This window comes from Protopterus annectens, chromosome 12.part0 (assembly GCF_019279795.1).
Source record: "Protopterus annectens isolate FY-2018-M chromosome 12.part0, PAN1.0, whole genome shotgun sequence".
Lineage (NCBI taxonomy): Eukaryota > Metazoa > Chordata > Ceratodontiformes > Protopteridae > Protopterus > Protopterus annectens.
In genome coordinates this window covers 1496357563-1496375385 of record NC_056746.1, presented here as the reverse complement: position 1 = coordinate 1496375385, position 17823 = coordinate 1496357563, and the positions used below count along the sequence as shown (strand labels likewise).

The 17823-nt window shown below is 40.6% G+C and overlaps 1 protein-coding gene across 2 annotated transcripts in view; it reads right to left on the bottom strand.

The window, feature by feature from the left end:
• STXBP4 (syntaxin binding protein 4) overlaps window positions 1-17823 on the bottom strand; it is a 1994403-nt gene that overhangs the window by 1560818 nt on the left and 415762 nt on the right. For both annotated transcript variants that reach the window (XM_044090468.1, XM_044090469.1), the window contains exon 4: window positions 9082-9214. In XM_044090468.1, the coding sequence (XP_043946403.1) occupies window positions 9082-9214 (133 nt within the window). The remainder of the gene's footprint in view (window positions 1-9081; window positions 9215-17823) is intronic.

The window sequence follows — 17823 nt, the reverse complement described above, 5'->3', positions numbered from 1 at the left end:
CACTTCATCAAATTATTGGGAAGAATTCCCCACAAGCTATGCTGACTATTGGTTAAATTTAACATTCTCTAATAGACGTCATAATGTAACAAAATAAAGTAAACATACTGCACAACCCTGTTATTTGCCATAATCAGATCAATAAACCAAACCATTAATCTGGGGAAAATACCTTTAAAGTTGTTAGAAATGCCGATAGAAACTTCAGTTTCTTTTTCTTACACTCTTGCATCACCTGCTAAAATGTCCTCCTCAAGCAGTGAATAATCATCATCACCAAAAATTACTTTTTTTGGACCCTAAAGTACACACTTTACCCAGGCTTCAAATCTTAGACAACATTTGCTCTTTACCATACGTGACTAAAACCATACAGTCCATTGCATTGCCAAAACAGAGGACTCAATACATGGAAAACTATGACAAAAACATAATCTCTCTGTTATTAACTTTGCTAACATTACTCTAAAGCAAATGAAAGAAGACAGTACAGAAAGTCAAAGACCGACACATAGGGACAGACATGGAAAACACACAGACAGCAAAACTCACTAGCACTACTACACCAGTGGTGCTTAACCAATCCTGTGGAGTATAACACTGACTCCATACAAAGCATGATTATGATGTTATAACTTATATGAATGCATCACACTTGAGTATATAATCAACAGCTAAAAAAAATCATAAGGTGGATTTGGGTGTTTGGCAGATTGTGTTAATAGTACCAACCATTTTAATAATACAATGACTTCAGTCAAATAGAAATTGATTCTGGGCATGACACAATTTCTCTGATTTTTAAGATGCATTATACTCATTAAAAGTAAGTAGGAAATCCGATCTCCCCACCAACCCCAAGAGGAAAACTAAATTCCACAATTATTTGTAGATTGTCATTTACTGCTTTGTCTCATCTAACTAACTTAAGTTTCAGCTATTGAATTAGCGTTCACATAAGCAACCGAGCAGAGTCTTGCAAAACGCTATTATATCAGAGGAAATATTTGTTTAGCACTTGAAATGAACAATTTGTGCACCCAGCTAATCTGCAGAGATACTTGAGAAGCTTTTGAAGAGAATCGCTCAATAACCAAGTTTGATTTTTCGGATTTTTTATGTCTTAGTGCAGGGTTAAGTATAAAGACTTAACAGATGGTTCAGCCATAGTGTCAGCAGTATTGGCCCCACTCTGAAGTGTGTATTTATAACACTAAATTGGAGCATCACATAATTCAGTCTCACTTCACCATGTATGTTTTGCCTGGATTATGATGGCAATAACCATGATTTTATTAATGGCAATAAGTGATTTACGACTCACAGCAACTCAACTCAAGCAACTTCCAAAAGAAAAATCAAACTGTATATGACCCGAAAGAAATCAGAATTTATAGGTTAATATAGCAAGAAGAACTCGTTACTGGTATGATGAGGTGTATGACACATGTACAAGTGCTAAAAAGAAAAAAAAGGCACTCAGTGGCAGGGTGCATGTGAGTAATGCTGAAATCTTGTGCGGACACTCATGCATACATTATATACAAATACATGCACGTATGCATTATCTATCTATCTATCTGTCTGTCTGTCTACGTGTGTGTATGTAATAGGAGAGGGAGTTAAGCTCCGAATTAAAAAAAAAAAACGTCTATAGAATTGTTAGTAAACCAAATCCGTCCAGCTCTAAATCTTAAAAAAAGGATTTTGTTGATGCTAAACATATTGGCCTAGTATTTTCCTTTGGTTGCAAATGCAGCAATAATACACAATCTCTATCAAAAATGACTTCAGTTACCGACAGAATCCATACGTATTTATGCAGCTATCTTTAACTTAGTTAGGGTATGGCTTGCCCAGTTTGTACCCCAATACTTAGAAGGCCAAGTTAAAAAATGTTAAGTATTTACTAGGGCAGTTACTGTTATGCATGTATTTCTGGAACTAATCTGCACATAAGCTACCTTCCACTGCAAGAGCAGGTGCTTTAAATGTATGCATCACCATTAATTTATGAACTGAATGGTAATTTGCTTACTCAGTTCGGTAGTTACCTTGTACAAGCCGCTGAAAGTCCAGCGAACGAAACTAGGACGCCAAGGCAAGCAAATAAAATCCACCACAAGTGACAAGTCCACAACCGAAACTGGCTGCAACTGTTTGCTTCTCGCTCTTTTCCCAGCACATGAAGCCCGAGAAGATAGTGACAACCAATCAGCAGCCATTTAGCCCATCCACGTCATGTACATGCCTGCGGATGTGGCAGTCCGAACCCCTGCCAATTCTATGAGGTTCCAAACCGCATAGACTGCTGGGCATCACACTGATGCCTTAATTCACTATCCGGACTGCAGCGCTGGAGTGGATCTCCAAGAGAAAAAGAGAAAAAAAATTATTTTTTTAAAACCGCCGCAACCCGGAAATCGAAAGTGCGCATGCTTGTACTTGCAGACGAGTCAGTCGGCATAAAGCAGCCGGCTGAGAAAGACTCACTAAAGACAATAAAAATTAAATAACTAAAAAGTACTTTTTTCTTTTTTTTTCTTTTCTTACTGAGGGGGCTGCAGTCCGGCAGTCCGATGGCACGAGCCGCCCCTGGGTTCGATTCTCAGCTAGACTGTCTTCTGTGTGGAGACATGCGTGAATGGGCGTACCTTCGTTGAAGGTTGTGCGTCAGAGCTGGCAACTCGGCACGTAAAAATCTACTGCCAATAATTAGCGGACAGGAGTTCCGCTGTGGCGACCCCTAACCGGGAAAAGCCGAAAGACACAACATTAGTTTATGTTGCAGTCTGCGCAATATGTGAAAATTTTTATATAGGAGAAACTGTTAGAAAAGTGTACAAGTGTATTAACAAACATGATAGGTCTATTAAATAAAGCATCATTCTAATCCTTTGTTTTAATAGAGCTTTTGCATCCGTGGATCATATGACAAATAATTCACTTACACTATACCGTGCTACTAAAGAATACTGAAAAATATATAAATGAAGACATGCATACAGTGCAGATAAAATCATCACATATACACTATGTATGCCTGTAAAACACATTTAACATTTAAAGATTCATTAAGTCCAGAACCAGTACAGAAAACACAAATGTATGAAAACTACCACACTCTAAGGTATATTTAAATTAAGCATTATTGTAATCTTTTTTATTAATAGACAAAGGACTTGGCAGTCTCAAGGTTACAGTGTGTTAGTTGAATTTGAAATAAATTCCTTTTTCACTGAGTTTGTTCTGGATTGACTGGTGTTTTACTTCTGTGAGCTCTACTTTTTTGATAAACCATTCTGGATTTAATCACTGGTAACAACTTTGTCAGTTGCTTGAAAATTCAGAAAGCATTGGTATCAGTTGTTTTCTACACAATGTCAGTGCTTATGTTACCCATTGTCCTTTGCAACCCATGCCATGTTGTTGTATACTAGAAAGGGAAAGAACACTATACCCTAAGTAGCAGTATGACAGCCCCCACTTACAGTTTAAATGTTCATTAATTGCACTAATGAATGAGACATTACCTTGAATGCATCTTAAGCATTCTGATTTTTTTATTGCATTTTATCTTTTTTGTTATTTTAAACACTTTTTGTTTAACTAAAACACTGTAAAATGATTTACCTTGGCAAAGCAGCACTACTGTCGGTTGCCAAGCTCACTCAGGACCCAGAATAAAGTGCTCAATTACTTGATCATCAAATTGCTTTGTAGTGTTAAAGACAAAGTGTTTCATAAACAAACCTGACTGAATTAGGTATGACAAGATGCATACTAACCAAAAGATACAATAGTTTCATTTACTTGTTAACATTTGGATGAACACAATTGGACTTGTTACAGCAACAAGGGTCAGAGATAGCAATATTGCTTAAATTAAGTTAATTGCAGAGGTACCGACAACTTGCATACACATATGGGACACACAAATGAACATTAAGAAAATGTAAACATAGGTATGTTTTGATAAGTATACACTGGTAAGAAAATACACGTACAAACATCAAATGTTATTCCAGTACCACGAGTAGTGGTGTCCAAGCTCTGCACTACTGCAGACATTTACCAGCCTATGTTCCTTATGCATGTCACAGAAACATGTGCACTAACATATGAGGGTAGTACAGTTAAATTAGGACCTGACTGTTTGGGTACATACTGCAAAGGCTGGAAACTGCTACAAACAGTATTTACTGGTAGAGATTTCTTGAACTAAGGGTGCTCTAAAAAATGTTTAATCATCCGCTACTAGTTTGAGAAAAGGTGCTAAAAAACTGTTTGAGACTAGTGATATGACCTTAGAGTTCATTATCCAGGAGTGAAAAATGCTCATATTATATAGCTTGTATATTAGTGTACTATGCAGAAACTGCAGTTTAAATGATACATTTAACCAGTTATCCCTCTTACAAGTGGTACAGTAGAGCTCAACCTAAGTGGAAATAAGCGTAAGTTTAAACTGGAATATCAGAATTTATCATTTTATGCAGAAGCTATAGATACAGAATATAAGTTACCTAGGAGATAGCACATTTCTGGCAATGACATTTAAGGCACAAAGCATTTATTTTGCATTAAGCTCTTCCCCTTCAATTTGCACTTCTAACCAAGCTGCATGGTTTGCATGAAATGTCACACACAGCTCTGACATGCTGACATTACTGGACACCTGAAAGCATGCACATCAGAGCAGTAACGTAGAGCAAGCAGTACATTGGCCATTAAGTGGCACTAAAGGCAATATTTCAGGAAAGAAAATGAAGTGAGCTATGTCCTGACACTCAACAACAGTATGACAGATAAGATCAAACTCCTGATGCCACTCTTGTGTATATTTCCAAATGCCAGCAAAGCTATTTACTATTTAAATATGCTGTGGTTATGTCTGCTAAAAATTACATCATACTGTAAAACATACACCAAATGTTTGCTTGAATTATGCCTCTCTGCACTTACTGCTGCTGACCCCAAACAAGAAGTTATATTACACAGGGGCCCAGACAGCTGCTCAAGTCGACTGGCATCAGGTGAGCATGTTAAGGAATACAAGAGTTACGTGTAAAAAAAGTAGTTGTTTTGTTTTTTCAATATTTTTACTGTAGCTGCTACAACTGATTTGCATAAGTGATCATAAAGCTTCAAGTACCTATTAAAATGGCAAGACGCTACGTTCATTCATGACAGCCATGCACATAATCTTTAAGAGGATACAAGCCTACAGATATGCGTTCTGCATACCCAAAACGGTTTGCTAGCCATAGACTTTATGTGTTAAAAGGGGGTTGTGGATGGACTGTATATGCTACATATGTTTTCTGAATGACACAAAAGAGTCTAGGGAAGTCCAAGCTAGAGACAGGATTGTTTATGACACACAGGCTGTGTCTGTGATGACATGACAGCCCAGCTTTTCTGGCACTAACTGTAGTCTAAATGCCATCCATCCATCCACAACTACTTTTTCCTCATTTTTGCACATGAGGGTCAAGGTGTTATATCAACAGTAATAATCATCTACAGCCAATAGTCACACTGCCAGATGACTAGACCTATTACAGATGCTCTTCCATAGTTCATAGTTCAGTACACAGCTAACTGCCCTTGTGAGCCATGTTAAGCCTAGCCAATTATCCCTTGTGAGACTCAAACCCTGCACCTTCTGTTTGTAAGGCAAACACTTTAGCCATTAAACCACCCTCCCCACCCCTTCTGTACGACTCACATGCACGCACACATACCTATGGCCAGTTTAATGTGTTCAACCCACCTACTGTATGTCTTTGGAATGTGGGAGAAAACCGGCAAGCAGAGAATAGCTACATGAACAAAGAGGAACATGCAGACACTGCACAGAAAGCACCCCAGCCGAGAATCAAACCAGAAAATATTTTGCTGTCAGGTGACAGCACTAACCACTCTGCCACTCTGTAATGTTTTTTTGTTTGTTTTTTTTTCATGAATGTACAGTTTTTGGATAAAGAACCACTAATGTAGATGAAGCAGCTCTTTACCCATTTGCAAGCACTGTAGTATGACTGAAAAGACATTTTGTCATTATCATTTATTAAAGGGATTATAATACCCAAGCATGATATAATTCACAATAAGAGAACAAAGGAAAGCTAAATAAAATACTAAAACTTAAGTTAAACAAATGTAATAAATGACTGAATATACAGTAAAACATAAGCCAAGATGTAAAAGCCAACGGACATGGTATGATAAATTCTACAAGAGCAATAAAAAGTTAAAGGTAGCAAACAAGTCAATCATCAGAGACCAACATCAAACTGTGTAGAAATTTTAGTGAAGATGTAATCTCACGACACTGGCAGAACTCCAGTTAAAAAGACACTGCAACACAAAAGTAAAACCAGAAAAAGACCCTAACAGAACAAATGCTAAAATGATTACCTGCTAACTGCAAGGATGTGGAAGAGATGGCAAGTAATAGATCACCCTAAAAGATCATCACAGGCACCTTACAGGTAGACTCGCGCCAACAGCAGATGTCCCATAATCTACAAACTAAGCAGTGTCCCAGGAATCAAACGTTAATCTTCATGATGAAGAAGCATGTACACATCAGCAAGCATTCATATCCCAGTCACAGAAAACAGTCTACAATCCATATGAAATTCTAGGAATTTGAATTCTGTAAACCTGGTTTAAAATGGAGTGTGAAGAAGAGACAGGTTAAGTTCTACCAACTTTCCTTAATGTATTGGAAGTAAGTCTATCACAGAAAAACAAAATACAATGGCAACAAACAAAGTCATAATCTAACAGCCATCCTTCAAAGGCAAGAACAAAGCCATTAATTTTCCAATGGCATACTACCAAAATCTCAAGACAAGGCAAAATATAGCTAGACAATCTGGCAATACAGGGAAAGAATGTAAATAGAAAAATACAGGCAGACAAAGGCAGACAAGATGAAAGTGAGGACTGTTAAATTATACTGCTCAACTGATATACCAAGAGTGAGTAACAAGATGAAGGTAAGGAGTGTTAAACAATACTGCTTAACTGAAATACCCAGAGTGAGTGATACTATACAACAATAAACAGGGCTAAAAGGATAACTGACTGACCAGAAACAAAACATCAAGTTTGAATCAGGATCATATAGTCAACACCTGATAGAAAACAAAACAGCAAAAAAAATGAAAACGAACTTTAAGGAAAATAAGGTCAAGCAACCACAGATTTTAGGAGTATTGAGACGATCATCTTGCCTAACAAATTACATTTCTAGAGACCAAGCTCTTCTTCATAGAAACTGAAGTCTTTGATGGTCATCCCAAAGATGTTCAAGTTAATGAAAGAGAAAATAATGTCTCGATGGCTAAATCCTCAGATACCCCAGAAAAACATTTCTAAGGGTAGAAAGTGATCTTGGTACTTTCAACAAGGCAATGTTGGTCATTAAGGCAACTTTGGATGAAAGGATAACGTGACTGCTAACTTTGATGCGATAAGGTTTGTTTTCAGGATGAACCGCTATTCACAGGTGCGTGTGCATGAAGCCTTGCTATTCATATTACTGCAAATGATGACAAGTTATTCTGTAGTATTCCAATTCTCCATGAAACCATGCTGTGTGAGATTAGTACTACGAAGGGGTTTGTACAATCCATAATGTGTCTATACAACGAAGGACATGGCTGGAACAGGTCTGTAACTGTCGAGACTATTAATGTAATGTAAGGTACCTGTAGAAACTTTCATAACTTGCAGGTATAAAGGTCAGTTAAAGAGATCTGTATCACTGTCTGCATTCATGTAAGCATATATGGATAATGTATTAATGATTAGTGATGATGACTTTGTGATAAATGGGACACAAAACTAACTCATAACCAGGCATAATACTGCACAGTTTAGAGCCTTCTCTAACACATTTGAGCAAGAATGGAGGATTATCAGATTGCTAGGTGTAATTATTACTTCTTGGGTGGAAGACTATGGCAGAAGGGCTTGATTAGTGTCTGTTGCTACAGAAGGAAAGGTATCTGCTACTGTGTGTGTGTGTGTGTGTGTGTGTGTGTGTGTGTGTGTGTGTGTGTGTGTGTGTGTGTGTGTGTGTGTGTTATAACTGCATTATATTCAATTATTGCTGAGATGCTGGTTACTGTTTTACATCTTGTCTGAAATTAAGGTCCTGCAAGAAAAAGTTTGGGTTTGAGATTGGTGAAACCTTGTACTTCAGAAATAAACTAATGTTCATTTCATTTTTCATTCATTCCTAAAATACATATGAGGTATGTAGATACTCCTGTCTCCTACTTAAATACAAAATTCCAAGATTTTCTCTTGTAGGAGCACTTTTTTGTAGAAACGTCAGAAAAAGTAATCCTACCTGACTTCCTCTTATCCTTTTAACAGGGTAAGTGAGCACGTAAACTATTTAAACAAAATAACAAATATGACTAAAATAATATTCTGAAGCAAACATCATGGTTATTGTACATGACATGCCTTTACAAAACCAGCCTGTGTCAGGTGGATATTATATCACACATAATTTTTACATTTTTAACACATTATAAATCAACACAAGACCCGCGGTGGTGGTGCTGCGGTAGTGTTGTCGCTTCACAGTAAGACACTGTCTGGTTCGATTCTCAGCTAGAGCGTCTTCTGCGTACAGACATGCGTGAATGGGCGTACCTTCGTTGAAGGTTGTGTGCCAGGGCTGGTAACTCGGCACATAAAAGTCAACTACCAATCATTAGCAGACCGGAGTTCTGCTGTGGCGACCCCTAACCGGGAAAAGTCGAAAGACACAACAACAACAACAACATAAATCAACACAAGATTCTCCTTTAATGTTTAAAAAGTTCCTTGTCCGACTTCTTGTACCTTCAGTACAGATTTGGAGACAAGCTTCAGCCAGATAGACGAGTTTATTTTTTAAAAATCAAAACAATGGAATAAATAAAAGCAACTGTAGAAAAAGCAAAGGATATTTTACTTAAACAAATCACTACAACAAGATCAAGTGTCCCTGTCTTAGGATGAATACTCCCTCATATGCACACTCCATTACTTATTTTCTGTTTAACTTACCTTATGACAGTCCCCACCAGGCAAAATTTCTTTTACAAACACCATGGGTCCTTCAGCTCGGTTGATTCCTCCTTCAATATTCAGGCCCAGACCAGTTTCCCTGGCAACACTGACCATTTGAAATGAACTTTCTCTGAAATGTAAAACCAAAAACGAAGGTCAACAAGTAAAGCTCCTTAACCTGAAAATATTTTTTCTTAGGATTATTTTTCTATTAACTTATTTTTCTTTCTAACAAAAATTGCAAACCATGCTCTTAACTACTAGCTACTGAGGACTCAACATTCCTGACAATGCACCATGGAACCACGGACATACAATGTTATTAAGAAAGAGATAATTAGTAAGGATTATAAAACATTGCATAAATATAAGAATCAATCAGATATATTAAAAAACACTGTGAGCAACAAATTAGTAATGTACAATGGAAGGAAATATACAAGGCCTGGCCCTAGGTGTACTACAAAGTTCAGAAGACTCAGGATAATTTCCACGGTAGTGTTTACACAAGTACAGTAATACTCTAAGTAAACTTTATCAAATTTTCCTCAAGCAGACAGTAGATGTTGAGATGTGAAGGAAATGAGACAGGAAACTGAGAATACAGTGTTTGGGAATGTGGAGAGTTAACAGAGTTTGAGAACTCCCTACAGAATGTCCTGCCGTAAGTTTTGGAAGTACATTATTAACAAAGATGATTATACTATTAAGTTTGTGTCTGGGTTTAGAAATGTCAGGAAACAGTAAGGCCTTACTAAGTTTAATATTACTAGCTGCTAAAAGAGTAATTATACTGAAGTAGAAATTAACAATTAACCCTATTGTAAGTGAGGTACTGAATATTGTAAATGAAATATAAGAAATCATAAAGGAATCACTAAATAAAGGAAGAAGTAACTTTCACAAAAATAAATGGCACTTCCTTCCTTGCAGTAAAGGAGCAAACTAATTTGTCTTCCAAAATTATGACTACTGTTACAGAGATGGCATGAACAGTCGCCCTCCACCCAGTTTCTCCTAATACAAACAAAATATGGAAGTTGATTGCTTGGTTTAGGGAAACAATGAAACTACCAAAGGGAAGAGGTGTGGGCTTCTTCTTTAGATCATATCCTTGTCAAGATATCAGATGTACATCCCTCCCAAAACATAACAGATGTCACAATCCCATCAGGTAGGCACCAGGAAAAGCATTTCCCAAGAAGTTTCTATCTTGTTGATTTAGACAGGTGGGCCAGACCACTATGAAGTTCAGGTTCACGGAAGGAAAGGCGTCCATAAATGAAGACATACATGCAGCAGAGGTACGGAACTCTGCAAAGGACAAACTAGGCTTAAATGCAGTTCCCCCAAAGACATTAGAAAAATAGAATTCCGTAAATCAAATTAGAGTTTGTCATTACATCACTACACTGACAGCCAAGAATTTCAGATTCATTACAGAGAAACTACAGTTGTGTACACTTACCATAAATGTAGATGTTTGAATGTATTCACCGTTGCTGTCATTACCTGCGGGTTACCTCTGCTGTGGTAGCCCTCAGCCGGCCCGAATACCAAAGTCAATGTTTTTCTGTGTCGGTTGCTGTCGCCTGCTGCCTGATGTCAGGTGGTCAGTGCTATAAAGGAAGGCAGCCAACACCATTACATCAGTTTTTCTTGCCCGAACCAGTCAGAGGCCCAAGTAAATATGGTAAAATGGTCCTGGTGGCTAAAAGCCACCTTTAGAAACTTATGTCTCCCTAAAGAAAGAAGATATAATGGGGAAGAAGGGTGGGAAACCAGGACTGCAACAGTAACTACATTCGAACATCTACATTTATGGTAAGTGTACACAACTGTACTATTTTCTTCGTGTTTCCCAAAGCTGAGGAGTGGGGTGGTAGGATTAGTAAGAGACCTAGGAATGGGTCAGCAAGCCCTGCAGAACTACATAGGCAAACCCTGCCCTAGCCTTAGAAAATAGAGGCAGGTGGTAATGCTTGGTAAAGGTATGGACAGAAGTTCAGATGTCAGCTTCCAGGATGTCCCTGGTGGGAACTCCTCTGAGGAATGCTGTGGAAGTGGAGACTGCCCTAGTGGAATGGGTTCGAACAGACTTGGGGAGGGGGGGTCCCATGCAATCTGTAGCAGAAATGGATACAGTGTGATATCCATTTGGAAATGGTTTGTTTGAAAATGGGCTTCCCCTCTGCCCCTGGAGCAAAGCTGACAAGTAGTTGGTCTGTCTTCCTGAAGGGGGTTAGTACGGTCCAGATAGTATCTGAGCTGTCTGGGCACATCTAGTGAGTGTAGAATTCTTTCTCCCTTGTTTTGAGGGTTAGGAAAGAAGGTGGGTAGATGTATGTCCTGGTTGAGAGTTACATTAGATACCACTTTGGACATAAAGGAGGGGTTAGTCCTATGGGAGACCCTATCTGCATGGACGATGAAGTTCTGAAACCCTTCTGGCTGAGGTGATAGCTAGGAGAAAAGCAGTCTGCCAGGAGAGGTATCTTAGTTCTGTTGAAGCAGCAGGTTCAAAGGGTGGTAAAGTTAGTTTTTCCAAAACATAATTCAGGTCCCAGGCTGGACTGGGTGTCCTTCTGGGAGGTCTGATATTAGAAGCCCCTCTGAGGAATTGTTTAATCAAAGGATGGGAGAACAGGGGCTGTTATGTATCAAAATGAGATGAAATGGCTGAGGCGTGGATTTTAATAGAGGAGAAGGAGAGGCCACTATTAAGTAGCTCCGCTAGGTAGTCCAGGATAAGAGGGATGGAAGGTTGTGAGGTATTGCTCCCTCTGGACTGATTCCAGAAGCAGAATCTATTCCATTTTCCTGCATAAGATTTTCTGGTGCTGGGCCTTCTGACCCCTGTGATAATGTCTAGGACCTGTTTGCTTAACAAGGACCCCTTGTTTGCCTTTAGAGTATTAGCCATGCTGATAGTTTGAGAGTCTGCAAGTCTGGGTGCAGCATCCCCCCCCTCACCTGAGTTAAGAGGGCTAAGATCAGAGGAGGCTGTAAGGTCATGCTGCGCAGTAAGGGGTACCAATGTTGTCTGGGCCAATCTGGAGCAATGAGGATGGCCTTTGGTCTCTCCTCCCTTATTTTGATCAGTACCTTGGGAATAAGAGGCAGAGAAGGGAACGTGTACACAAAGAAGGTGTTCCAGGGGAAGGTCAAGGCATCCACCTTCCACACTAGGTGGTGATACTCCCCGGTACAGAATTTTTTCAGCTGATGGTTGAGATGCGAAGCAAAGAGATCCACTTCCGGAGTCCCACACGCCTGAGTGATTTGTAAAAAGATTTTTCTGTGGAGCTGCCATTCGTGGGGTGTCCAGTAAGCTTCTGCTTAAGTGGTCTGCCAGGGTGTTGTTGATCCCTGGTAGGTATTGGGCTATCGGGTGTAGTCCCATGGAAGAGGTTGTCAGCCAGAGGCTCATGGCTAGCCTGCACAAGGGTAGGATTGGGTCCCTCCCCGTTTGTTGATGTACCACATTACTGTGGTGTTGTCTGTTTTGATAAGGAGAACCCCTGGCTTGAGATGATGTTTGAAGGATGTCAGAGCCTGTTGTACTGCCATCATTTCCTTCTGGTTGATGTGTAAGGAAAGGTGCTGGGCATCCCAAAGACCTTGGGTGCACCTGCCTTCTAGGTGAGCACCGCAAGCTATGTCTGAGGCGTCGGTGGTAATGGTCTGCCAGGTTGGGCGGAGGGTGAAGGAAAATCCCTTGTTCTGGGCAGAGGCCCCTGCCCACCAGAGAAACTCGGCCCTTATACAGGGGATGAGAGGTAGAGAGGTCTCTATGGGATGAGAGTGCTGACACCAAAGACTCTTTAGGTACCCCTGAAGTTTTCTCATGTGAAGCCTGGCCAGAGGGATTAGAAGGATGCAAGATGCCATGTACCCCAAGGCTTGCAGGAACTTCCTCGCAGTGAGGTGACTTCTGGAAGCCAGCTGGGTAAAACAGACAGGCAGGAAGCTCTGCTTTTCTGGGGATAGGAAGGCCATTTGGGATGCTGTATAGTACAGTCGTGTACCTACCATAAATGCAGATGTTCGAGTGTATTCACTGTTGCAGTCATTACTCTTGGGTTATTCTGCTGGCAGGCTACCTGCAGTCGGCCAGAATTTCAAAGTCTAGGTCTGGCATCAGTTGCTGTCGCCTCCACCCTGATGTCAGTGCGCCAGGGGTATAAAACATGCAGCCGACGCCATTTTCTTCAGTTTTTCTTGCCCCAGATGTTAGCTGCCCCCAAAAAGGTAGGCTAAAAAATTATGTCAATAATTATGCATGCAGAAAAATAAACATTTCCTTCATCTATAAGCAAATACACCACATAGGTTGTATAAAATAGAGAAGTATAGGTTAAGTCCCAGCAAAGAAAAAAGGGATGGTGGGTGGGTAACCTGGACTGCAACAGTGAATACACTTGAACATCTACATTTATGGTAGGTACACAACTGTATTATGCTCATCGTGTTTCACTGTTGCAGTCATTACTCTTGGGTTGAATCCCAAAGCTGAGGTTGGGTGGCTGGGCCTAAATAGGATTAGGAGAGGCTATAAGGCCTTGCAGAACTGCAGTGGCGAAGCCTGCTCTGGATTTAGAGTAGAGAGGTAAATGGTAGTGCTTTGTAAAAGTGTGCACTGAACTCCAAGTTGCAGCCTCTAAAATGTCTTTGGTTGGTACTCCTCTGAGAAAGGCTGCTGAAGTGGCTGCTGCCCTGGTAGAATGAGGCCTAATGCCCTTGGGCACTGATTTGCCATGTTGTGAGTAGCAGAAATGAATGCAGTGGCCTATCCATTTTGAAATAGTCTGTTTTGAGATAGGCTTTCCTTGAGATCCTGCAGCATATGCCACTAAAAGTTGCTCGGTTTTTCTGAAAGCTTTAGTTCTGTCCAAGTAGAAGCATAGTTGTCTGTGTATGTCCAAGGAATGCAGAAGTCTCTCACCCTTATTCTGTGGGTTTGGATAAAAGGTAGGCAAATTAATGGTTTTGGTTAAGGGCCACACTGGACACTACCTTAGGCATAAATGTTGGGTTCGTCCTTAGAGATACCCTGTCTGGATGGAAAATGATGAAAGGTTCCACAGCTATGAGTGCCTGTAACTCTGAAACTCGTCTTGCAGAGGTTATTGCTAGGAGCAGAGCTGTTTTCCAAGATAAAAACTTTATATCAGCTGTATTGGCTGGCTCAAAAGGCGGCAGTGTTGAGTTTTTCCAAGACATAATTGAGGTCCCATGCAGGTATTGGGGCTCTCCTTGGGGGTCTTATGTTTTTGGCCCCTCTAAGGTACTGGCTTAGTAATGGATGGGAAAAAATAGGAGGTTCCGTATTGTAATGAGCTGAAATGGCAGAGGCATGAATTTTAATTGATGAAAAGGATAGGCCTTTGTCCAGCATCTCAGTTAGGTATTGTAAAATCTAAGGAATATTTGGAACAGATGTGTCAATTCCTTGTGCCTGGTTCCAAGCACAGAATCTTTTCCATTTTTCTGCATAACATTTTCTGGTACTGGGCCTCCTGGCCTCCAAAATAACATCCATCACTGCTTTAGAGAGAGGTGTGTTTTGAATGGTTACATTATCCACCATGCTGCCAGATTTAGGGTCCTGAGTTGGCTGTGCAGTATCTGATTGTTTCGCTGGGCCAGTAAGTGAGGAATTAGAGGCAATGTCCAGGCTGGGCCTTGATACAAGCTTTTTAGGACTGGGTATCAGTGCTGGCTTGGCCAGTCTGGGGCAATCAGAATCATTCTTGGCTTCTCTTGTCTGACCTTTAGGAGTACCTTGGGGAGGAGAGGCAGAGGAGGAAAGGCATATACTGTTAGACTTTTCCAACTGAATGACAGAGCATCCACTTTCCATGCTTGCTTGTGATAAGTCCTTGTGCAGAATTTCTGTAGTTGGCAGTTGTGAGGGGAGGCAAATAGATCTATGTCTGGGCATCCCCATTCTTTTGTTATCATGCTGACGACTTGTGGATCCAGTTTCCACTCGTGTGGATCCGTGAGGTTTCTGCTTAGGTCATCTGCCAGAATACTGTTCTTTCTTGGCAGGAATTGTGCTTGCAGGTGTACTTGATAAGTCAATGCTGTGTCCCACAAAGTTATGGCTGGTCTGCATAGGGGGTAGGAATGTGTGCCTCCCTGCTTGTTTATGTACCACATGACTGTAGTATTGTCCGTCCTTATCAGTAGTTGTCCTGGATGGAGTATATCCTTGAAAGCTGTCAGGGCATTCTGAACAGCTAGCATCTCTTTTTGATTGATATGTAGATGCATTTGGCTTGTGGACCATGTGCCCTGAATACATTTTCCTGTCATGTGTGCTCCCCAGGCATAATCTGATGCATCTGTTGTTATTGACTGCCTGGCTGTGGGTAGAGTGAATGGCTGTCCCTTGTTGAGGTGACAGGCATGTGCCCACCATCAAAACTCCTGTTGCAGGCAAGGAATGAGGGTAATTAATGCTTCCAGGCTTTGAGAATGTTGAATCCAGACACTTTTTAGGTACCACTTGAAGTTTCCTCATATGCAGTCTGGCATATGGAATTAGCAGAATGCAGGATGCCATGAAGCCCAAAGCCTGCAGAATTTTTCTTGCAGATAACTGGGTCTTTGTTGCCAACATTTTGAAGTAAGAAGTTAGTTGCCTTTGTTTGTCTGGCGTGAGATAAGCCATCTGGGCAGTTGTATTTAAGCTTGCACCCAGGAATATTATCTCTTGAGAGGGTACTAGTTTTGATTTCGTTTAGTTTACTGTGTACCCTGGGCAAATTAATAATCTTTTTATGAACGCCAGATGCTTTAGTAGAGTGTCCTTGTTCTCTGCTTGTATAAGGCAGTCATCCAAGTAAGGATATATTTGAATTCCTCTTTGTCTGCAAAATGCAATTACTAGTGCCAGGCATTTTGTGAAGACCCTGGGCGCAGTAGATAAGCGAAAGGGCAGTGCAGAAAATTGGTAGTGCATTGAGCCAGCTATGAATCTGAGGTATCTTCTGCAAGATTGTCTGATTGGAATATGCAGGTATGCCTCTTTTAGGTCCAAAGTTACAAGCCAAGCCTCCTTACCCAGCATAGGCAGAAGCTGCTGCAGAGTTAACATTCTGAATTTTGGAATGTCCAGAAATGTAGTTAGAAAAGACAGGTCCAGTACTGGTCTCCAGGCTTTGTCGTTTCTGGGTACCAAGAAAAGTCTTGAGTAAAATCCTTGTCCCTGCTCTTGCTGTGGTACTTGCTGAATGACCCTCATGTTAATAAGGGACAAAACTTGTTTTTGTGCCTCTGCCCATTGATTGTGTGGCAGGTTTGGCATACCTCTTGCCTTTGGCAGGGTGTGAAAGTGGAACCTGTAACCCTGGGACACTATATTCAATACCCATTTATCCTGGGTGATCATTTACCAATTTTGAAAGAAAAGTGCTAGGTTTCCCCCTAAGGGGGCTGCAAGAAGATAAGTGCTTGGTGCTGGCAGAGGCAAGTCATTGGGACTGTTTCCTGTATGGCTGTGCTTTGTCTTTACTTTTGGAGGTAGAAGCACCCCACTGTTTAGGCCTGTAGGCTGAGATCTGCCTCTGGGACGTCTGTATCTGCCTCTTTGTGGCCTGTCCGACACTGGAAAGGACCAATTCTTTGTAGGCCAGTTCCTGCTAAATTTTGGTGGCTGAACCTGTAAAAAATCCTTTACTGTTTGCATAGATTTTGTTTTGTCCTCCATTTTCTTCAAAATCTCCTCTGCTTTAACACCAAATAAAGTATCATGCTGTAATGGAGCATCTAATAATTTTGCTTTAACATGATCAGGCAGATTTTGTTCCTTTAACCAAGCATGCCTCCTAATGACAGAACCCGTAACTGCGGCCCTGCAGGAGGCCTCCAGAGAATCAAAACCACATTGCAAAATATGCTTTCCCACTTGTTCAGTTGCATGCAATAAATCCTGCATTTCTTTATTTTCTGCACAATCAGAATTGGCCAACATTTTCTGTTTTAACAGTGACATTAAGTATTGCTGATATTTAACCATATGAAATTGACAATTTAAAGTTCTCACAGCCAAAGTAGCAGAAGTGTAAACCTTTTATCCCCATCTGTCTAGTGCCCTTGAATCCCTGTCAGAAGGGATAGGGTTTTTTTTGCAGTAGCGACCTTAACCCCTTTGGGACCCTGAGAAATAGTTTCTGGGTCAGCAGCAGGGTTTTTATAAAGAAATTTATGTGAATCAGGGACCCTATAATATCTGTCTGGTTTAACAGAAGCTGGAGGTAAGGAGTCTGGAGATAGGCTGGACTCTGAAAATACATCTTCTACAATGTCTAGCACAGGGGGAATAGCAAGAGGTCTGTGCTGAGGACGTAAAAGAAAATATCTAAGCCTTTTCTTTGATTCTGAGTAATCTTGGCTTTCCCAGTGGAAGTGCTCCCTCATGGTATGCAGGGTTTCCCCAAAAGAATAATCCTCAGGAGGAGAGGCTGAAGGAATGGATTCTTTAGCATCAGAATCCTCATAGGGAGGAAGAGAGTATTCCTGTACAGAAGAGGAGTCAGAGGAAACGGAAACCTGATCTGAAGAGTCATAGTCTGTCTCTTGCCTAGGCCTCTTATCAGGAGGGGGATGGGAACCCCTGATCAAGGTAATAAGGTCTTCGGCCATTTTGCGCATCTGTTTCTTAGGCATGGAAGTTTGTCCTGGAGAATGCTGTACTTGTTTCTTTGTCTTTAAAGCTGCTTTAGTCTTTGC